Source organism: Mchenga conophoros, linkage group LG18 (genome assembly GCF_057382185.1).
Source record: "Mchenga conophoros isolate Kocher_MC1m ecotype Shallow Benthic linkage group LG18, M_conophoros_male_GT1.1, whole genome shotgun sequence".
Classification (NCBI taxonomy): Eukaryota; Metazoa; Chordata; class Actinopteri; order Cichliformes; family Cichlidae; genus Mchenga; species Mchenga conophoros.
In genome coordinates, this window is record NC_140543.1 from 9,851,433 (window position 1) to 9,875,355 (window position 23,923).

The 23,923-nt window shown below is 40.1% G+C and overlaps 1 protein-coding gene and 1 long non-coding RNA gene across 3 annotated transcripts in view; one reads left to right on the plus strand and one right to left on the minus strand.

The window, feature by feature from the left end:
- Positions 1–23,923, plus strand: part of kirrel1b (kirre like nephrin family adhesion molecule 1b) — a 79,856-nt gene that overhangs the window by 30,498 nt on the left and 25,435 nt on the right. For both annotated transcript variants that reach the window (XM_085256091.1, XM_085256092.1), the window contains exons 2-3: positions 16,673–16,822; positions 22,598–22,747. In XM_085256091.1, the coding sequence (XP_085112217.1) occupies positions 16,673–16,822; positions 22,598–22,747 (300 nt within the window). The remainder of the gene's footprint in view (positions 1–16,672; positions 16,823–22,597; positions 22,748–23,923) is intronic.
- LOC146553207 (uncharacterized) lies at positions 19,869–23,700 on the minus strand. Its single transcript, XR_014889652.1, has 3 exons — positions 23,588–23,700; positions 20,750–20,833; positions 19,869–20,391 (listed from the first exon to the last, which is right to left on the minus strand). It is a non-coding gene; the product is annotated as an uncharacterized LOC146553207 (long non-coding RNA).

A 23,923-nucleotide genomic window follows, 5' to 3' on the forward strand; every position in this document is an offset into this window, starting at 1 on the left:
AATAAAACTCCATCTACAGGAAAGCTGTGCAGCAGTCTGAGCTCTGCGATTCTGTCACCGTCTTTGCTCTGAGAGGCTACAGCTGTGCTTGTCCTTCGCTAATGCTGTGATAGTGAGAGAGAGCAAGACCAGCTAGAGCAGTGGTAAAATCCTATTACCTTAATTCTGCCCTGGCAGCAAATTTCACAAAGATCACTTTTAAAAATGTATCTTTCCAAAGACAAACCTCATTCAGCCTTATTATTAAGGCCATGAGCTTCCCGGTGCCCTCGAGACAAATTCTTGAAAATCGGGAGTCCCCTGATGGAGTTGAGCTGCCTGGTCACTTTACCGCATCACTGTTTGACTGACAGATGATCCCTGAGAAACGTAGCCCAGTAATGGAGGAGTACCAAGTTGTCAGAAGCGTTGATCTCACTAAATATTCAAAAAATACAGAAACATTAAAGTTTAATGTTCTTATTTATAATTACATCTCTTTGCCTGACAGTGGCAATGATAGCCTGATAGTGATGCAGGCTATCAAAAAAAGAAAATCGATTACTGAACCCAAATTCTCAATACTGCCTCAACATTGTTCCTAAATAAAGCATTAGACAGTGAAAGCAGAGATTCAGTCAACTCTAACTCCACATTTCAGATATAAAACATATAGTGACACAGTCGAAATTAGCACCCACAGACCTGAAAGAGCCTTTTCATATTTTACATTCTTTGCAATACCGAGATCAGATCTTCAAAGTCTGTAGTAGCAGAGGTATCTTGCACTTACATCAGAGAAAAAAAATGATGAATGTTGAATGCTGCTGGGCTGTGAAGTTCTGACAAAAAAGGGCCTCCAACGCAACAGCAATGGCAAGCTTTCAGACTCTCGCTATGCAGCTCTATTATATCTTTGCATTAAGAAATGAAGGAACTGCAAGTAAAATGTCAGGCAGTCGCCGTGGGAAAAGGAATTTTTGAAATGCAGGGGATCAAAATTCAAATTACACGTCTTTCTATCAGCCGCGCTAAAAAAATAAATAAATTGAATTCACAAACAGACTTTAAAGAAGTGAGTTCTTTTTGCAAGAATGGCATTGTGCTTTTGTGCCAGTGTGAGTGAGCTGTATTTCATGCTTTTATTTTCAACATGCAAACCAAGGAATGCATTTTGCATACTGCAAGCTCCTCTGAAGCATTATACATGGAAGAGACAGCATATATGTTTCTTTTTCACTGAGAGGTCACGGTTTACTCAGAACATCTCACAGAGATTTTCTTAACCTGCAGAACTTTCTTTTTTTACCTCCAGTGAGCATAAAAGTTGACATTTACTTTGGGCTTTTCCAAGAAGCGCTTAGAAGGCAGCGCGGTTCTTGTTCTTTCTGCATTATTGCAGGAACGCCATGAAACTGTACTTACTGACAATTAGAATAGAAACTGCGTGAACATCTTCTCTGTTTGGCAAAGGTAGCTCCAATTTTTCCTCCAACCATTTTTCATCATCATTAAAATGAAAGTATTCTCTGTCCTTGTTTGCAGCTGAGCTTTTTGTCGTCTTGTTCTCAGGGCTACAACGAGGTTATTTCTTTCCTAGCCGTTACACTTCACAGCAGAACCTCATCTCCTCTGCCTCAGTGGAGTTCACTTTACCAATTCTTATTGAAGGGTAAATCACACAGCTGTTGCTGAGCGAGCTTGTTATTTGGATAATGACTAATCTGGCCCCGACTTAATTCCATTCCTCTGATCCGACGTCCAGGTTGGAGTCAGAGGATGTGGCTAATGATGTGGCGGCAGTGTTGTCTGGGAATACACACAGTTTTGCAGTCACTGACTAGCCTTCGTACAGTAAGCACTTATGTGAATGACTTCTCTTTAATGTCATGCACTGACACACTTATTTGGCATTAGGCCCATAAACATTTTTCCCATGCAATTCCTCCCATAAAGAAACTCAGTAAAAACCCATTATCTCGCAATTTCACATTATTTTCAAGTGCTTCAGTGCTTTAAGTAAACTATTTTTATGGCTGTGGCAATACTAAAGACAGCATTAGCCTTAAACATACTGACACGAATGACATATAATGTGGAAGTTGCTTCCATTAATGAACCCTCAGAATTTGTTTTTCTCAACTCTATAAGTCTGCAGATCTTTTTACACACATATAGCTTAGAATTTTGAATTTTAGACTGATTTGGTGTGATTCCAGACTTTCTCAACTTTGTTTAAAGTTGCAGTAGAGTATTATTCATTTCCAAGTTTGTTCATTTGCTTTTGAGAACTCCAACCATCTGAATTGACAGAGGGACTAGGCGGACCACATGTTAGACATTTAGAGACAATACACTGTGCACTCTACCTGCTAACTTTAGTAGCTTAAATGAACCTCGAATAAACCTAAAAACTAACATTTATACTATTGTGAGCTCAAAGTAGTTATTGGTTATTCCATTTTCCCCTATGAAAACCAGAATTAGATCAACTAGTAACCACAGCCAAAGAACTACTCATGAACAAAGCTAACAGGGCTCATGACTTGAACAATAAATTTGACAATTCCTTTTTCTGTTTTGAAGATAGAGAGCGCTTCACATCCAGCTTAGTCTCTGAAGGCTCAATTAGTAGCAGCTACAAAAAGCTTAGCTTCACACTGAAAGCCTCAAGTTTAAAATCATCTTAATTCAGAGGTAGTTTACTATTTTTACATGCTTTGCCATGTTCATTCTTGTACTGTGATATGATAAAATCCAACCTGACCAACAACCTCAATGACATGATTTAAATTTCTTCAATAAAAGGCCTCACAGAAATTTCATGGACAAGCTTTAGATCTGTTAGTCGCCGTTTCAAGTGGTCAAGTGAAAATGCACAGGAAGTGCTTTACCTTCCTGTGGCAAAAATAATAAACCAAAACCGGAAAGTCCACTCATGTTGCACATTCCTCACAAATTAACACTGGATGATTCTCTGACCAATCAGATTTGGTTGAACAGTCAGGCTGGAGAATACACTCCTGTTTGTCTTTGTATACCTATAAGGACCTAAAACCTCACAAGATGATTATGGTTTACTCAGTCCTCATGCTGCTACTCTGAACCCCAACATAAAGTCTTAACTGTCACGGCTGCCGAGGCGAGCCGTGTGGAATAAATGAGGATCCAAGCGCAGGCAGTCGTAGAGGAGTGAAGGTGATTTATTGAACACAAAAGAATGTGGACAAACAGCAAACGGGGCACGAACTAAACTAAACTGGGAAACAACTAAACTACAGAGCACAAACCTGACTGAAAACGAGCAGAGGAGGATGACGATGAACAGCAGGGAGAAGACACGGTGGATACACAGACTGACACTGAGTAATACAGACGAACCGGCAACAGGCAGGAGAACACACAGAGCTTAAATACACACACCAGTAATCAGGGGATGAGAGACAGGAGGGCAACACAGCTGGGAGGAATCTGGGCTGACGGGACAGGGGAAACGTAAACTGATCACACTCACATATGACACGGACCTTCACAATAAAACAGGAAACTCAGATATATGGAACCAGACAAGACATTGAACTAAACAGACAGATTCACAAACAGATGGGGAGACACCATAGACAGACAGGTACAGACGCAGACTTAGAGGCAGATCGAAAATAACACAGAACTTAAACAATCATCATCTAGAAAATGATAACAAACTAAAAGCGCTGGGTCACCGACCCAGGACCGTGACATTAACCCTCACACAGCCTTTCAAAAAAGGTGAAGAATGACTAAAATGTTCTCACTTTCAAAAAATGTCCTAAATCATAAAGTCTCCAGTGGGTCCTCACAACTCTAGAAGTGCCAGAGCGCGCACACACACACACACACGCTCATATTCATCCATGCGCTCGGTCTAATTTGTATCGAATGCAACATTCACAGCATTGACCTGCTCACTCAAATGCACTCACACTCACAGACACATACACACAAATATAATTTCCCCCTCCACTCATACACTGACTCACACACACACACACACACACACACACACACACACACACACACACACACAATTGCCCTCCTCTTCTCACATGCTTTTTCACTCCGTGCTCATTTGGTGATGTTAATGCTAGCAGACATGTACAGTGTGCTCTAACAGCAGAGGGAGGGGAGGGTGTGTGTGTCCGCTTGTGTGTGTTCGAGCATGTGCGTATGTCAGTGTGTGTACGTTTGTGTGTACTTACCTCTCTTAAAAACCAATTAACGGCACACAGCAGCAGACACCCCCCTCCTCCAAATGAAGAGGTGAATTAAACATCACCAAGACCAGATGGAAAGAAATCAGAGAGAGAAAGAGAGAGGGATGAATAATTGAAGACAGGGGATCATAAAAAAGTGGGAAATAAAACTGAAATAAGAGATGAAATGAAATGTAAGAAAGCAGAAGTCAATTATAGAGACTGAGAGAGAGCTGCGGGGAGAGGCAGATAGGAAGACAGGGGAGGGATTGCTGCCAGTGTGTGTGTATGTACTTTTGCATATGTACAAGTGTTTTTATATATGTGTGTACTTGTGTGTGTGCATGTAAGTGTGGGTTTGCAGCCTGCTTTCTGCAAAAGAGTCAGACTAATACAACACAGTTGTTTGAAGTCAACAGCAGCTTAACCAAGCTGGTTGCAGTACGGTCATGATTAGCCTAGTACTTTTTTGACTAAGCTAAATTTCAGTAAAACTCTGTCACCACTGTGCATGCTACATGTGCTTCTATGTATGTGTGTAGGTCATTTTACGTGCACGAGAGTGAGAGAACAACCTGTGAACCCGGCGCCAGTTTACCAAAAGAGATTTGTCAACACTGCTGAGACACAGATCATAAATGCTGCTGCAGTCACATTTCTCAAATGGTTATCGTTCAAAGAAATTGCAGATGAATTTGAATTCTCTTTTATTAAACTGAAGAGAGGGGAGGAAGAAGTATTTGTTTCTTTTAAAATCTTGACACATCTGTGATGAGAAGAAACCAGCATGTACTGAGCAGCTAAGCTTTGTCTCCTGTGGTGTTCTCTACAGTTGTCTGATTGAAGGTAAATGAATTAAAAGCTAAAAAACTTTTACCTGAAAAACAATAAACTGAAATAGTTTTAGATTGCATTTCATTTGAGTAGTGAGGTTAAATGTTTTTATCTGACTATATTTGTACTAGTTGACTATAAATACATAAAATGTTCATATTTTAAAAGAAAAAAGGGTAAAGATACACAGTGGTGCACATTTGTTAGTTAAAAATATTTGTATTAACTGCCTGTTAGTAGAAATATCTAATCAGCCAATCACATGGTAGCGACTCTATGCATTTAGTCATGTAGTCATGGTCAAGGTAACCATTTGAAGTTCAAACCGAACATCAGAATGAGCAAAATTCCAACTGATTTAAGTGACTTTGACCATGGCATAACTGTCACACAGACAGACATAGGCTGGTCTGAGTATTTAAGAATCTGCTGAGCTTCTGGGATTTTCCCACACAATCAGCTCTAGAGAATCATCTATAAAAAAAAGAAAGCATGCAGTCAGTAGCATTTCTCTGGATGAATATTCTTGTTGATGTCAGAGGTCAGAGGAGAATGGCCAGTCTGTTTTGAGCTGATAGGAAGGCAACAGTTACTCAAATACCACTGATTACAACCAAGGTATGCAGAAGAGCATCTCTGAACACCAACACTTTGAACCTTAAAGTAAATGGGCTCGAGCAGGAGAAGACCACACTGTGTGCCACTCCTGTCAGCTAAGAACAGTAAACTGAGCCTGCAGTTCACCAAAATTTGATAGTAGAAAATATGTAGAAATAGAAGGTCTCATTTCTGGGCTGTCATTGGTTGTCACAAAGGTTAAATAATCTCAACCTGTTTTCTTGAACATGAGTTCACTCTATTCAAATGGCCTCCACAGTCACCAGATCTCAATTCAATAGAGCACCTTTCAGATATGGTGGAATGGCAAATTTGCATCTGCGAGTTTTTGCAAATCTGCAGGAACTGCATGATACTATCATGTCAATATGGAACAAATTATTTCCCAGCACTTTGTTGCATCTATGCCATGACATTCTATGCCAGGTCAAGGTCACAATGACCTCACAAAACACATTCTTGGCCAGTATGCAATAAGTCATAAATTAATTAAGGCCAAAGGTGTGTTATATGACTCCATCCATTCTCCACTTATCAGGATCGCAGGGGCCTGGAGGCTATTTCAGCTGTCACGCGGCGAGAGGCAGGGTACATCTTGGACAGGTCACCAGGGTTTACACATAGAGACAGACAACCAGTTAACCTAACCTCACTAATTTCATGTCTTTGAACTATGTGAGGAAGGAAGAACATGTAAAGTGCACACAGAAAGGTCAGGTAGTGGAGTTGATAGTGGAGTTAGCACTGTAAACGCCATATATGAGCCCTTATATGAGACCAGTAATGACAAATACGCATGAAAATGTTCCGCCATAAAAGCTGCTGGTAGCTGTCAGTTACTTTCAAGGGCACTGCAAATGCAATATTTTTCTCTTCTCTGTACTAAACTAGTTAAAATAAAAAAATATCAAAAAGGAAAATGTCAATTTATTGTTGGAACAACTAAAAAGGGCTACCATTAACTAATACTAAGAGTAGTGAATCATCTAATCAAATGAATATTGTTTTTAAACCATGCAGTTTCTGATCTTTATTTATCCCGACTGCTGAAGATAATGGGCCTTTTCTTATTTATTCTGTTTGGAGTATAACTGGTTCCATTTTAGTACTTTATGATAACTCTGTAACTGCATTTTGCGGTTTATACAAATTTAACATTTTCTGTATGCTGTATTCAGATTTAAAGTCATCTACAGCAGGATTTCAGTAAATACAAACACTTCATTTCCTTAAAAAGTTTTATTCTGAAACATTTGCACGAAATGAAAACCGAAACTGATTTTTATAGTTGATAGGCGTTGGGCATTTACCAGAGAAAAAGTACAGTAAGGAAAAGTAGGGAAAAGTAACCGACCTACTAAGAAAAACACACACATAAACATATCTATGGACAACAGCGAGAATTCTGTATTGGTTGATAAAGTTGGTCAGAAAGAAAGAGTTCATGATGGTAAATGGCCTGCATTTGTATAGTGCTTTACATAGTCCCTAAGGACTCCAAAGCGCTTTACACGTTCAGTCATCCACACACACATTCACACACACTAGTGATGGCAAGCTACGTTGTAGCCACAGCCACCCTGGGGCGCACTGACAGAGGCAAGGCTGCCGGACACTGGCGTCACCGGGCCCTCTGACCACCATCAGTAGGCAACGGGTGAAGTGTCTTGCCCAAGGACACCACGACCGAGACTGTCCAAGCCAGGGCTTGAACCGGCAACCTTCCGATTACAAGACGAACTGCCAAGTCTTGAGCCACGATCGCCCCATGATGATGAGTCAGATGATTTTCTGATCTTTTCCATGATGCCAGTGTAACATTTAGTCATCAGCTGTAGTTGAATGATGTATTTGAACATGTGACTGTGGTGACCAAGCATCAGAAATGAGCAACAAATCATGGGTGTGGACATGCATGCTTACCATTGGTGTAAGGTGTGTAATAAAACAGGTTGCCAGCTTGTTACAGGACTAACACAGAGAAAAACAACTATTCATGCTCACATTCACACCTATGGTCAAATTGACTGTAGAATCACCACTTAACCTAACATCCATGGCTCTGAGCTGTGTGATGAAGCCAGAGCACCTGGAGTGAACCCACAGAGTCACAGGAAAGACCTGCAAACTCAACTGTAATTTGACAGTTGATTGGATAGTGACACTCATCTTTAGTGTCTCCCTGTTCCTTCAGAGTGTTCACTACACGTGTCATACCAGTCTAGACAGACATGGATGGAAAGTGCAACTTGAGTAGGCTGATTGGTGTGATGTGCTGTTTCTATCTATTCATCCATCCACTATATTCTACTTATCCTTGTCAGGGTCATGTGGGTACTAGACCCCTATCCCAGCTACCACAGGGCGAGAGGTGGGGACACCCTGGACAGATCGCCAGCCTGACACAGAGCTAACCCAGAGAGACAGACGACCATTCGCACTCAGATTTCTTTAAGAACAAACAAAGTGAATGAAAATGTAAAAAGAGCAAAAAATGCCCAGAAACTGCTCTGTGTTGAGAAGGCTCATGACCTGTTGTAGTTGTAAGTATGCAGTTTCTATCAGTGGTTTTAGAATCCTCTTCAAGCTTATTAACACTGAGTTTCTTATTATAAGCAATCATAAATCATAGCCAAACTACAAATGATAGACCAGAATTCTAATAGATTCAATTGCCTTTTAAAACTATTCTTGAAACAACCACATTGTGCTATGATAAACAGTTCCCCTGTAATGTTCCTATCCCTTTATTCATTCAGATGTTCTGTCTGTATATTCTTTGGCAGCGTAAATGTAGACTAGGACGGTGCCAAAAATGAAAAGAAAAACAAACAATGGAATTTAAAGGGAGCGGGAGCCAGGGGAGGATCATGTTATTGGGTGATCCCTAAAATCTAGAAGCTCAAGAAAGATCCTTAAAGTGATTTTCAAGTAAACATAAGTCAATTGTTTTATGAATGTAAGCCAATAACTGGGGAAGAAAGATGCATGTGTCTGTGTGCGTATGTGCATGTGCAAGTGTTTTTGGCAGTGTAATTGTGTATATTTGTGTGCGTGTGATTGGTGCCTGTGCTTTTGTAAGTACGCTCATGTGCTCATGAATCTTGCGCGCATTACTTTTTTGGAGTGCCCTTGTGTGTGTTAGAGTGTGCGTTTCTATATCTACGCATCGGTAACTGCCTCTGTGAGTGCGCGTGTGATTTCCAATAACTGCTGGGTTTGCTCAGCATCACCTCTACGGTTGGTTTCACGCTGCTTCTCTGTTCTGCTGGAGGTGTTTGTGAGGAGAAATAAAAGCAGCATTTGGTGGTGGGGGGCACTGGGAAATCACGGAGCTACTGTTTACAGCAAACACGCAGCAAAAACCGAGACACACAGCGGCAAAGTTATGATCTCCGTGTCTGTCCCGCTGTGTCTGTCTCGCCAAGTCCTTTTCTGTCTCTCTCTGTCCGCTCTCGTGTACGTCTCTGTCAGTTAAATGCTGTGTGCTTTGGGGGCATAAATGTTACATAAATTATATTTCCAAAACATCAAATAAACAAGGATGCAGTAAGCATATCAACCCACAGGAATGATGCAGTCGCCCCTCACGGCCAATCAGAAACAAACAGGTCGCTGTATTCATGACCTTTGTTTGTAAATGACTGGAGGGAGACATGGCTTTGTAATGTGACAGAAAAATCTTTTCTGTAGTTGCTTTGTGTGCCAAGCCTTCCTATATACTGCAGGCTAAATGTACTATAGATGCACAGCATTTCTATAAAGAATATAACTATAGCTAAAACAGAGATTCGTCTCTAACTGTGGCTGTGTAATATCTCTCTCATACATTATCAGAGGAATTTTTCAGGTAATAGTTCAATTACCACGTCTGTGTTGTAGGTATTTGATTAGTTTTGATAACTGAAACATTCAAACGTTCACATGAAAGGAAGTTATTCTAGGTTTCAGCCTGTAGCTTGAAGGTTGTGAATTTCTGGACTCTACAGGTCAATAATAGAGCCATAATTTTGTCAGACATCAAATATTTGGCAAAGTAATACAGCACTTTGCTTGTTAAGGCCCAAAAGCATTTTGAGTGGTAAATTAAAATATACGGCAGTGTAGATGAATTATTTCTAAAACTATGGAAGCATAAAAAATGTATTTCAGACATGACAATGATGTCTTTTAGACCATTTAAAAAGTGTAATGCACCAACTAACTTACTAACTGTCATGATAGCTTAAATACGCTTATGTGATGTCTCACTGTCATAGATGACAGAGGCAGAGCACCTACCCCAGTAACTACTCAGAAAATTATTACACGTTTTCTTCTTCTCTCAGTGTTATGATTTTATATATTAGTCTTATAAGCTACTAATATCACATAAATGCCTGGAGAGTTTATTACGAGTCATAATTTTTCTCCGAGTACTGGATGTTAGCCATCTATATGCTGTTTAATTTCTTTTTGTTACTTCGCACACATGCACATAAACACTTTCTTTTTCCTTTTCTCTCTTTGAGGTGAACACCTTTTTTTGACTCTTCCAGCCACACTTTGCCCTTTGCTGCCTTTTTCGGAAATGGCAAATATATGCGTGCGGTGTACACAACACAACAATGACAGCTACGCATGCAGGCATGCGTGTAAACACGAACAATGCTTTCGCATACACACGTAGACACAGCGTGCTCTCTCTCCTGAGTGAGAGTGGTGTGTGGTAGTTGAAATGGGAGCGAGCCATAGCCCAGAGGCAGAGCTGGGCCATGAATACAAGGAAAGGGTCAGTGTGGCAGTTTTTGGGGTGGGGGTTAGAAGCATGAATGCTTCAGGGTGTGGAGATGTGCAGTTTAGGGTTACAAACCTCACAAACTGCCTTTTCATTTCTACATTTGCTTGTAGGAAATTGCATTTGGCCTCTGATGGCCACCTTGGAGGTCTTCGCTGTTTGGAATCAGCAGCTGCATTCCTCAGGGAGTACTGTGACCATGTCTAATAAGATGACAAGACATCCCACTTTAAAGTCAAGGCAGTTAAAATGTCAGCCGATTTCTTCTTGTTACAAAGACTTCCTTCTTTTTCATATTAACTCAAATTCCAAAAAGAAGAGCGCTGCATGAAAGTTATGATTTGATATGAGTGAGCAGTGTTATTGTTTAGCTCACAGGAGAAGAGAGAGCGCTGAAAAGTTGATTGCTGCCTGAAATTCCAGTTTTATACATTCTTGTCAGCTGCACTCAGCCTATTTCTTTTTTTATCCTTGAGCTAATCAAAAACCTGTGAACTGCACTCGGAATAAGAAGTTATGTGATAGATTCATTTGTGCTTATCACAGCAAAGACAACTGAGCAAAAAGGGATAGTGGCAAATATTATATGGGGACACACACCTGTACTGTGCAGCAGCGCTGACACCAAGTCAGGTTACTTATTTCACTGCCAGCTGTCAAAACTGCAGAAGAGTTGCAGTTTTATTACAGGTACTACGGTTTCTTGATATTTTTTTTTAATAGTAAACGTCTTTTTCTAAGGAACACTGCATTCATCGTTTGGTGGTTGTGTAGATTACGACTGTGATTGTCTGTGCAGAGCAAACTTTTGGCCGCACTCCTTCCTAAAGTAAATCAATGGGCGGACGAAATTTATGACTTTCACAAAGGAGACTACTGTCCATTTCTTAAACCTTTTTTAACCGCTAAAGTAATCATTCCCTAACCTTTTGGAAGTGGTCATTTCAACCCAAACAGCACACTTTTTAAACTTCTTTCTAATCCTTTGTTAAAGTCTTTGTTTGCAGTAAGCAAGGTGCTAAGTCTTTCCTGTACCCGGCACCCCTGACAAAACAAGAGCCATGTGTATTCGTATTGTGTTGTTTCTTTGCAAGTGGCTTTTCATTTGGAGAAAAGATGAGTTTTGAAGTGAAAAAGACAATGAATTCAGTGTTATACAATGACAGCTGTGAAAGGGCTGATGCAGACCACAATACAACATTAAATATGCTCTGAAACATACATCAGCTTTGTGGGAGCAGTCACAATAGACACCAAGGTATAGACCATTTTTCCCTACCATACCTGGGACAGCCTCCATACCACTGTGAGCCTGAACTAGCAGTTATGGATGTATGAATGTATGTATGTATGGATGGCATACAACTACTTATCAAGTCAAGTGTCAAGTGAAGGCAAACATTTCTTATATGGTTAATCACCTGCATAAATGTTCACATGAACCGATGTCCTAGGTTACTCATTATGAAAGTCTATGAATTATTTTACAGTACAAATTCACTGGCAAAAATCGTCCTTGCTGCTCAGCTTCCCCCTTCAGCCTACACTTCTGTGTGAGATTCTAGTGCAGCTCCTCTATTCCAAGTCAGCCACTGAATGTTAATACTTCAGCATTAATGCAAAATGTAGAATTTCTTTATAATACAGAAAGACTTGTACGCTTCAAGTAGAAATTGATAGGGCTAGTTAGATAGTGCTTGTATTGATGTTTAACAAAGCTCAGCCTGAAGGGAAAAAAAGACCAAAGTGAATAAAATATATTAAAGGTATTACGGATAATATGCAAGGGCACTGTGGCTTTTATTGTGAAGCTGGGTCATTATGCAATGAGAATAAAAAAGAGGAAGAGAAGATATGCCCAAGATTATCCCCAAGGGTAATGATGCAGGGATGTAAAGATGAGAAGGAGAGTGAGGAGGAGGCTGAGACAGAAAGAGACAATTGCAGCAGAAAACAGTGGATAGGAGAGAGGGCGAAGAAAAGTGAGAAATATATAAAAAACATGGAAAAAATGTTCATAGATACAGAGAGATAATGAGGGAAATACTGGAGTACTAGAGGGGTAGTGAAGTGAAGCGGGAGAGGAAAGAGAGAAGATGGAGGGAGGTGGAGAAACAACGAGCTGGGTCCAAAGAACAAAAGAGAGCGGGATTGAAGAAGCTATAAAAATTGTGCATTGCTGCATTGAAAAAAATACACAAAGAAGGAGAGGAAACGAGGACGGAAAGAGTCAGACTGTATTAAAAGAGGTGGGCTAGTCAAAGTTAAACAGGATGAACTTGGAAACCCTAACAAGAAAAAAGAAAAAGTGATTTGAGGAAAATGTAGAGAGGCTAAAAAAAAGAGCAACACACAAAGCAAATATAAATGTAGAGAAACTGACCACATGTGAAAAGGAATACACGGGGAGTTTGAAAATGGAGAAAATGTTAAAGGGGAGAGAGACAGAGGTGTGTGTATGCTGGTGGAGGCAGCGGGTTGGTGGGGTATCCCGTAGGGTTAATTACATCTCTGTTCTCTGTCTGTACAGCTCTCACTTCTCTGATCTGAATCCCTGCTTCAAGCTGACAAACTGCAGACACACGTATTCAATCCCAAATATGCACACAAATCTACTCCAGGCAGCCACAACTTTAAACCCACTGACGGGTGAAGTTAAAATCTAATGTTCGGCATTAAACTGTGAGATTCCTTGAATACAATTGGATAAAATACTGACATGTGTTACCTACCACTGGCATTGTTGCGAGCAAAAACCCTTCCTGTGATTGCACTGGCCAGTGGTTCTGGCCTCTTCCAACACAACGTTGTGCCCAGCCTCAATGCAAATGCTGCTCTGGAGCACAGATATTAAAGGTATTAACCAAGCCTCCAAAACAAAAACCACAAATGCACACTGCAATTCAAACGCTGCAGGATCCACTGCTAACTTTCCGCTATAGACACTGACAGTCCTTGAGGTCTTAAGTTATTGCCCTGACTGATCAGAACTGTGCTGGTAACAGACTGCACAACATCATACAGGTGGTTTTAATGTTGTGGCTGATCAGTGTATACCCACGCATTCATACCCACACATTCATGCATTTCACAGCACACAAACAGAAATGTTTGTCTCCTCCTTCATATCTTTCTGTCACTACTTCTCTCTTTCGCTCTCCTACACAGTTACACACAGATTAAACACATCACAGCCAGTCCCGTGAGAACATGTGTTGTTCTGTACAGAGTTATACACGAAGATGAGGGCCTTTGCTCATAATAGCTGTTAATTTTGCATAAATCATGCATAACATGACCCACATGTAAATCACTCAAGTTAGCAGGCACAACCCAGCAGCTCCTTCTTTTTCCACTCAGAAAGAGAAGCAGCTCCCACGTTCGTAGTTTTATTTTAAGGTATTCTGTTTGACTTTCACTTTTTAAGATTAAAGACCTAAGAATGCACATTTTTACAGCCGGGGAACATTATCACCTGTTTTTCAAAGACCAGGTGTGAAAAAATGTGTTTCAATCAGGAGAACTATAGACAAAGAAGATTGCTGTTTTCCTTTTCATTCATTTTTACTTGGTGGAATACATCTTCACACAAGGAAAAAGGAAAAAGACAGAGAGAGAGCAGCGATAAGACCCCAAGTACAGAAAAAGGCAAGAGCAACATGGATTAGATTAGCTATAACATGAAAATTAGGAGATGGAGTCAAGGTGGGTCTCTGGGTGGCTTGCAGCAGTTGTTTAAGAATATTTACATATGGCTTGCAAGAACTAACATTAGAATGGATATTTTTGCCTCTGTGCCAGGGTTGTTTAACATATCAGAAGAAATAAAATCCATTAACATTCTATATTAATGTAATAAATCATACTGTATATAAAAGTAGATATGATTTAATTATTTTATTGACCCGTGTGCTAAAATATTGTTTTATCTCACCGTTCTAATAATATGCAGTAAAAGTAAACAAACTTTTAAACAAACTCTTAATCTTCTGTTATGTAGTGTATGTGATACTGCATGACTCCTTGCACGCACACACATATATATTTTTTCTTTTCTTTGTGCTGGAGCGACTGCTTTCCTGTATGTTCTTTTTTACTATCCCTTTTGGCAACCTTACAAGATGTGCTGAACTTGTGTTGAACTCTGAGTGATCCATGTGTGCACAGTGAGTGATAACAAGAGAGTGGTCGAGTTGTACCATGCACTGAAAATGCAGCACAGCTTCCATATTCTGTGTGTTGCATTTTGATTGATTGTGCAGAAATCTAAGGGCGTCATTGTATCTTCCCCAGTAGATTAATGAGAATTTTAGGGGCTGAAAGTCGAAAGCTGCTTGGATTTTAACTAATGACTGAACTAATTAAAGGTTTTTTTTCCACATTCTGCCTAAAGATGCCAGCGTTTTATGAACAGTTTGCCTTTATTTGAAACTACTGAATACAGAAGTACATGACTCGCAGCACTCTACAACTATGATTACAAAATGTTTTACATTAATTAAGAAGAAATACAGTATACAGGAAAAAAGAGACAAAACAAACTAAAAAGGTGATACACGCTGTTAAATGTTTGCTATTTAAACATGTCATAAGAGCCAAAAGCTTAAAGGAGAATTAAAAAGTCTGAGGATGAGATTTTAAACTCTGATGAAAATTAATAACCTGACCTCCCTTGGGGTTTCTATAACTTGAAGCAAAATAAGAGTGAACACAAAACCTAACAGGTTGTTTAAACATTTGAACTAATTGGAAAAACTGTCCCTTCTGGAAATAATATCTCAACAAAAAGCACAACCAAGCAACAGCCACTAAGAACGGTGAAGTGTGTTAAGGCAGTTTTTCCCTTAAACTTCAAAATAAATTACACAGCTATCAGCTCACAGTCGCCACAGTTGTCTTCTTGAATCAGCATTCAAAAGGAAAGTTGACGAAACATCAAAGCTCTTCTTGTGAAGTTTTAAAATGTCCTGCCTTCATTAGACAAGCCTTCCACACAAATAACATGACAAGTCATGTAATCCTCCTGACAAATCAGTAAATCGCCCTGTTGTTTGCACCTTTGTGGTTGAATCCCACTGAGATGTGTCCCTCAGAGCCAGGGCTCGCTTTATTAACCAGTTTTGCCTTAATTAGCTAATAGGATTGTTTTAACCATGATCCAAGAACAGAATAGCCCACGGGAAGACAGACGCAAACTCTGTGGAAGTGTGTATATGTGTGCACTTGCACACATATACACACTTCCACAGACTGAGTATGCAACTGCATTTGTGTTAGTGATATAGTGCGTTTGTGCACAACTGCATAAATTGGTTGTTGCATGTGTGAAAAAGCTTCTGTCTCTGTAAGTTTCAGTGTGTTTGAATATGTGTGCTCGTGCACGTTCGTGTGCATGTGTCATCTAAGGCAGCGCAGTCTCCCTCTCTCTCTCTGCCTTAATTAACGTGCCTTCTTGCAAGACTTTCTCCAGAATATGAAACAATTTTACCTGATGATGCAAACGGCTGAAAATAGCGCCGGGTGAGTGCCCCGCCTCCTCACCTGACACTCTCTCTTTAAGCGAGTGCGTTAATGTATGCCTGCGCTACACTTGTAGTTTACTATCTGTGTATTTTAGTGGCACTGCGATAGCCAAAAGGCTTATTTTGCTGCAGGAAATGTGTGTGTGTGTAAGCAAAATCCTTTGTACTGTGTGTGATGAAAAAGAGCAGGCTGTATAACAGCTTGCAATGATGTTCTTGCTACACAAGTGTTCGCTTACACATCCATGCATGTACACACACACTTTCGCACAGAAGCCTCAGTTCAGACCAGGGAAAACCTTAAAAAGGAGGCAAAGAGACAAAACAGAGAGAAAAGACACGGAGGAATGAAAAATATACAGAATTCAAGCAATGGACTCTTGACCAGCTAAAAAGACAATAATAATAATGAACACTATATATGCATGGAGTTCATGTTTATTCCTGTAAGAGAAATTTCACTCAAACCGGGTTCATATTAAAATACACTCATAGTAAAAACACATAATAAAAGAAACAATAAAAACACCCTATATTCAATAAAAGCACACAACAAATTACCCAGCAACCTCCATATGGACAAACAGAAGTTAATAAGACCAGAGAGGGACTGTGTAGCTCGATACAGTGCAATAAAAATGCCAGCTCATGGCCAGGTCACAGTGAAAGGAACTAAAAAATTGATCCCCCTCTCTGTCCTTCTGTTGCAGTGTGGTGCGTTCGTTTCTCCCAAGAGCCTGCGGACCAGTCGGTGGTGCTGGGAGAACGGGTGGTGCTGTCCTGTGTCGTCTTCAACTACAGCGGCATCGTCCAGTGGACCAAGGACGGCCTGGCACTCGGCATTGGAGAGGGTCTTCGAGGTAAAAAAAAATGCAGCTTCACCCAGCTGCAGAGATCAAAGTGAAGTGAAGAAGGGGAATAACTCAGCTACGGTTTTGGTTCAGTTTGGAGTGTAAGAACCCTGACAAAAGCTATTATGGTTGAAAAGTGTAGGGGTTTTTTAACATTAAGGAAATGAACACTGTACCATGCGAGAGAGAGTTAAGAGTGTGTGAGTGACAATCTGGGCAAAAAGGAGTCCTGTATATCATGCTGAATTAGAGAAAATCCCTCACACTGCTGACAAAAGCAGACGCACATTCACATTTACATTTTAAGCCGACACACACATCCAGAATGACTTACTATGAGTGCAACAGTAGAATATACTTCATTTTAAAGATGAGGAAACATCACAAGCAGTGAAAAGTGAGAGTCAAAGGGTCAAAGCCACAACAGACACCCAGTTTTTTTTTTCTGTATACGTGGAATAATCAGACGAAACTCAGAAATGCAAAATCAAAGAATGAGAGGCCAGGAGAAGAATAAGAAAAGCAAAAAATGTCATTCTCAGCTAACCTCATCTTGATTTTCTTCAAAATATGCAAACAAGCTTTTGACCACTGTGGCTTACTGAATGCTCGCATTGCTTATGAATAAGGCTGCTTATAGACCTCTGTCCAGGATAACTTTCAGGTAAAATAAAAGGGAAGAAAATGAGCTGATAGGCTCACTGAAATAGAATTAAGAATGCGCAGCATATCAAGTATTCAGATTTAACATCCATATAACACAATAATCAGGTAACTACCATATCTTTTCACCTTCATCGGCTGTGCATTATTGATTTATACAAATGAAAGTGTTGGAAAGAAAGAGAACTATACAATTATACATAATATACAAACACATAAATAAAAATGCAAATAAGATGATTACTTTTTTGAGAAGTATAGAAAAAAAACAGCATGTAGAAAAAAGAAACTGATGATTTCTAAAAAACCTCCATTCTAACTAACAGTCCATGAAAGCTCTTCTCCATCCACCCATATTCTTAACTGCTTACCCAATTCAAGTTATTGGAAATCAATTGTTTATTGTTTAAGGCTGCAGTTATACATCCCTACAAACCAATTGGTAACTGGCTTGAAATCACTAGCTACTCGTGAAAAAAGATTTTTCCCTGGTCATTTGCTAGCAGTTACGGTGAAATTGATCGCTAAAATCCCCAGTCCCCAGACTACAGACCAATCAGAGACTCCTTGGTAAACACAGGCAGCTTCGGAAAAACGTGTATTCCCAATCAGCTGGTCGCTGTGGAAAGTTGTTTTGCTGTCGATGGAAAAACATACCTGATAAACACGTGTTCGGTGCTGCACAAAAATCCTTGTTGCTTTTGCCGCTATAGCAGATTGCTGTGATCACAGATAGTTTTTTATGGAAAACGCTGACTGCGAAACCTCGCCAACTGCTCACTTAGCCATAATGAAATTGCGAAAGGTGTCTTCAAGGTAAAGTTGCACCTACTGAAATGCGTTAGCTTCAGCAGTAAGACAACTTTCAAGTGTCAAAAATTAAGAAATACCTTTGACACTTTCATAAGTTTAAAAAAAATATTCTGTGATTATGATTTTTGAGTTTCTCAAACTCACATGTTATGTTAAATGAATAGACTTTTGGGAGTATTGCAAATATACCCTTGCAGTGTAAAATATAAGGTCTAAGCAGTCTGTAGTATTACTGATCTCTACTAGTTAGCCTGGAAGATGTATCAGACCATACCAGCAGGTCTAAAGTGCTGTAGCTGTGGTGATTGTGTATCCAAAATTTAAATGCAGGACGAGTGAAGGAGTCTGTGGAGAAGAACTTTCAGCTGATCCAGGGAAGTTCTGACAAACCTTCAGACTACTCAGCAAAAGGAAAGCAAGTCTTAGCCCAGGCTATGCTTAGCAGTAATCCACGCTGAGGATATTGTTTTGCTGTGGAAAGAGCACTTTCAGAAACTCTTGAATCCCACTAACACATCCTCTGTGGAGGAGGCAAAACTTCAGAAGTAGTGAAGGAGCTCTTAAATTCTCCACAAGAGTCTGAAAGCTCCGGACTTTGTTAAACCGTCTAGGCGAAGATGCATTTTCATGTCGTGTGGAGCTCGGGGACAGCGTCTGTACAACAGGATACCAGAATAAGGGAGTCTGCTATAATTTGTAAGGTAATTGCTCAGCATCCCATGGCTAAGCTCATATATGGTGCTCAAAGGGAGGTTCTGATTGGCTGTTGAACTCTGGACTAAGGATTAATCCTGCTTCACTCCTGCCATACCACATTAGACTAACTCTTCATGCTGGAAGAGTTACTGAGGTGTGATGGAAAAATTGTTCTTCCAGTTTACATGTGTTTTATACATGTGTCAACTGAAGTATCAAGGGATCAGTATTTCACAAAAATGGTACCAGAGCACTTTGGTGGAAAGGGGGTTGAACTGGAAGGTGAAGCTTTCTATTAACCAGTCAGTCTCCTCACCTAGGGTCAAGTTTTGGGTAGTGACTGAAAGAATATAGGCTGCTGAGGTTCTTAGATGCAATGTGAAATATTTGAAAATACCGAGGGGTCTCTGAGAGGACTTGGTTCTCCTTTGCGAAGGGATCGAGTTGAGCCGGTCCCAGGATTTTAATACCATTCTAGCAACTTTGACTGGATGCTTTCACAGCTGATGCTTTCACAGCTGATTTTCCATCTGGTATGTGACCCTGTGATACAAAGGGTAGACCCAAGACAGAAGATACAACTCATCTGACCTGTGGACACATCCGAATCCTTCAGTAGGGGTTGAAAAATGTTTTTAAGGAGAGAAACATTAGAATTTACCTGCTAAGCCTACAACCACCTTGATCCAACTCTGCATAATCCACAGAAAAAGGATAGATGGAAGAAAAACTAACTACACAGCTTTCATTCATTCTGCCATTCAAGCTATTTTAAACAATTTATTGATAAATAGTTAGGAAAGCTTTTATTTATACATGAAAATGTTGCCTTTTTTTGGCTGTAATGTGCAATTTCATCTTCTCACAAAATGTAAGAGAAAAACTTCTGTATTAGCACTTACAAATATCACATTAGCACTCACAGACTTTCAGCTCTAAACCACCCATCACATTTCTCATAACACTGTAAATTCATCTACAAAGAACGCTACATGCTGTATAGCACGCAAAAAACACCACATACCCATCCACCCACACAGACACGCACACACCGCCCACACACACTGACACAAAACACACACATACACACAGTCACACAAGTGATAATCTGACATGTGATGCGAATCTTGTGTTCAACTCAATTTAATTCACAGGTTCAGTAAAGGTCTGCACTTCTCTCTCGCCTCCTCTCGCTCTCTTTCTCCCTCACACTGTCTTTATTTCCTGCTCCTTCATCTTTAAAACTACAGCTTCACCATCACTTGCTGGCTTCCCAGATCCCCTCTATTGCTTTTTATTTCTTCACTCTCCTCTCTGTTGGTCCCATCGCCGTCCCTTCCTCCTCCTGCTCTCATTTTGTTGTTGGTAATGCTCCCTTTGTCCTCGTAGCCTTTTACAGCGTGGACCTGCTGACAAACACATTTGATAAACATGTTGTCCTCTTTGTCTCTTTTCCTGCTTCTCAACCATCTATCATCGCCTTCTGTCCATCTTTTATGCTTAGTCGTCGGCTGCCATTCTTCCCGCCATGACATAATTTCACTCAGCCTTTTGCTCATCTCATAACCTGAACTTGAAGCCATGTCATGAAGTCTGCAAGTTGCAAACACTTGCACCAACAAAGATTATTAATTCATTGGTGATCCATTAAGGTGCAGATGTTGGCTGTATGATGTATAAGTGGTTGTTATTATGCGCCCTGTATGATTACATACAGCTGTGGATGACAGTGTAGGCGTACAGATTGTGCAGTGCAATTCTCACCTGCAGTTAGCTCACCCACACATACGCAGGAGATCTGCGTTCATTCACAGACCAAAACAGCTTCTAGACATCACCTGGCTGCGCCTGTAAAATGTCAGATAAATAAAATTTAAATCCAGTTAATATATGATCAGTGTAAAGCCACCTACATGTGTGGATCATGTTTACGTAAATACCCAAAACACACATGCATCTTCTCACTACCTGCAGGCATAAGTGGTGGCAGTTTATTGTTCATCCTAGACCTCCTCCTCCTCCTCCTTCTTCTCCTTCTCCCCAGGGTGCTTTCACCTCTGTGGTTGCTATGCTGCGAGGTGCTGGAGTGGATGATGTAATCTCCACTAATACTTTTGTCCCCCTCCACCCAACCTCCTTCTTCCTCCTTGCACCCCAACTGCCTGCCTGCTTGCCTGCCTTTGCCATCTGAATCCATGATGTCATGTTAGGATTGGGCATGGAGGATCAATGAGTGCCCCCTAGTGGGATGTCACGCTCAATTATGTCTTTGTCTGCGAGTTGAGGGTTCAAAGAGAGAAAAAGAGGGTGCTGTAATTGGAACAGCTCAGTCCGTAATTCTGCAGGAATTGATGTGGCGTTATTGAATATGTGGCCACGTTTGATCAGTGTTAGTACAAAAACCATTTAGCTGTTTATCGCTAACTGTGTTACTATACTGCCGTTATGCGTGTGTCCTCGTGCATTCATTACCCCCCCTTGTGTTGTTTGTGTAGAGGGCATATCATATCATTGTGATCTCCAGATGCTGTGGTTAATGAAAAAAGGTCTTCAATAAATCATGTTATCTGTGTATTATGATAAAAAGCTTTGACACTTTCCCATAAATACGTGTCGCCTTGCTCTCTGTTCTCTGCCTGTGATGGATGTAAAACAATCGGGGTTCAGCATTTATCCATTTCAAAAGAGCTTTTACATTTGCTTTATCCTGTGAACAAATCAGGTCTGAGTCCTCTGTTGCACAGTTACACAAAGGACAGAAATAATATTAAAAACTGAATGAGAGAAGATGGAGAAGAGGTTTTTGGGTTTTCGTTTCTGGTCTTTATATAAAAGGCATGACAAGTACCTCAAGGAACTACAGTTTAAATGGTTAATTCACCAATATTACTGAGAAACTGTGTTTTTTGTGACACATGTTCTGTTACAGACACACACAGAGTTTTAATTTATAGTCATAACGTTTAAGCTTTTGACTGCAACCCCCCGACAAAACAGGTGAATGACATTTGTCTACAGTCTACAAAACATCACCTAAAAAATTCAAGAGTGACATGTCTTTTCAGAAAATAAGAGACTAGATAGAAAGGCCTACTATCTATCTAGGAATATTACTGAATTCAGATGAATGCCACCTTTAAATTAGCAACATTTCTTTTTATTATTTTATTACTTGTAGCACAGACTAAACTTTTTTAGTAATTTCAGATTTTGGATAGCTTAACAACAACTTTTAACATACAATTTCACAAGAAAGGGTAAATGTGACGAATACCAGCTTGTTTTCTTCTAAGTGACGTGGAAACAAAATATTTCACAACAGGAAATCATCACAGAGTATTTCTAAAAATATATATACTTTCCTCCTCAGAAACAGCAGATACACATCATTCAGTGAATCCAGTATTGCTGTGATGACTCATGTCTGTAATTGAAGCATTTAATGTCTCTTCCTGCACTCCAACAATCATTTCAGAACAATCAGTCTTCCCTTGAAGTTGGCTCACTATGTATGAAAAAGTATGTGACTGTAATAAAAACAGACCGAAGTAAATGAGTCACAGTGTGAGTTATATGCTCTCTAACTGAAAGTTTTCTTGGTTTGTTCAACAGCGTGGCCCAGGTATCGTATCCTGCGTTCTCTCGACATCGGCCAGTACAACTTGGAGATCTCCAACGCCGAGCTTTCTGATGACTCTCTCTATGAGTGTCAGGCCACAGAGGCCGCCTTGCGCTCCAGGAGGGCTAAGCTCAATGTACTCAGTAAGTACCCTGCTGCTACTGATACAGGGGTCTTCTCCTGGTGCATTTTTCTGATTTTCCTCAAACTAGTTAAGTAATTATGCATTGAATCCTCTCAGTACTGGGTTTCCTTTTTGCTTTCATTAAACCAACCTTGTCATAAGGATATAAATCTCCCACATCCTTAACATTTAAGTGGAAATTGCAGAAATTGTTCTTTCTACAAAGCCTCTGTGCCAGCTTGCTTTTGTTATAATCCCAAATGTGCTGTTTGAGATTTTGTAGCTTTAAAAACAACTGAGCTGCCACTACCCAAACCCTTTCAGGAAGATGTCTGACAGAAAAAAATTCTCAGTTCAGCTTGCACTAATACACAAAATATTGCATGAAAACAAATTAACCAACGCATAGGTCTCACCTATTAGCTTCAAAATGTCCCTGCAGTGTGCTGGTTTTATAAACGCACAAGAATTCAAACTAAGAAAGACTTTTGCAGCTGTATACTTGCAGGTTAGGCAACCAGCATTTCTATTTTTTGCTTACCAAGATTTAGAAGGTTTGGTAAATGATAAAGTAAATAATTAAGAAAATAGGTGTTACTTACAATCACATAGTGCTGCCAATCTGATTGATAACCTGGGACATCTTAACCTTTGCCAAATACTTCACCCAATGTGTATGTATTTTCACATTGTGCTGTGCTGTTAGTCCATTTAGATAGTTTTGGGGTAAATTGCCCGTTTTTAGAGATATTGGCTAGAAGTTGCTTTCCCTTAAATATAACCAAGCAAGGCGACAAACCAGTTAGAAGTTTTATGCAGGTCTAATTTTATTCTACCAAACTACATGCAATAACCATACCTCTGTGCAGAAGGTAGCGTGCATCTACTCGTGATGAGAAACTCATTCTAGTGACAGTGTGACAGGGTGTAAACATTAAAGACGACCTCCTTAGCTGAGCTAGCTAGCTGCATCCTTCCTTTGGTGGGCGGATGCAGACAGAGGTAAGAAAATAGCTCCTATGAAACAGCTCACAACAAAATTGTGGATTTTTTTTATGAGTAACTGGGTCATGCTTTCTGGAGAGAGACATCGCTGCTGATTTTTAGTTTGTTTGCTTGTTTTTGGCACTTGGGTGAAGCTAGTATCTCCAGAACTGGGCAACTCAAACCATAAAAAAGCAGTAGATTAAACAGG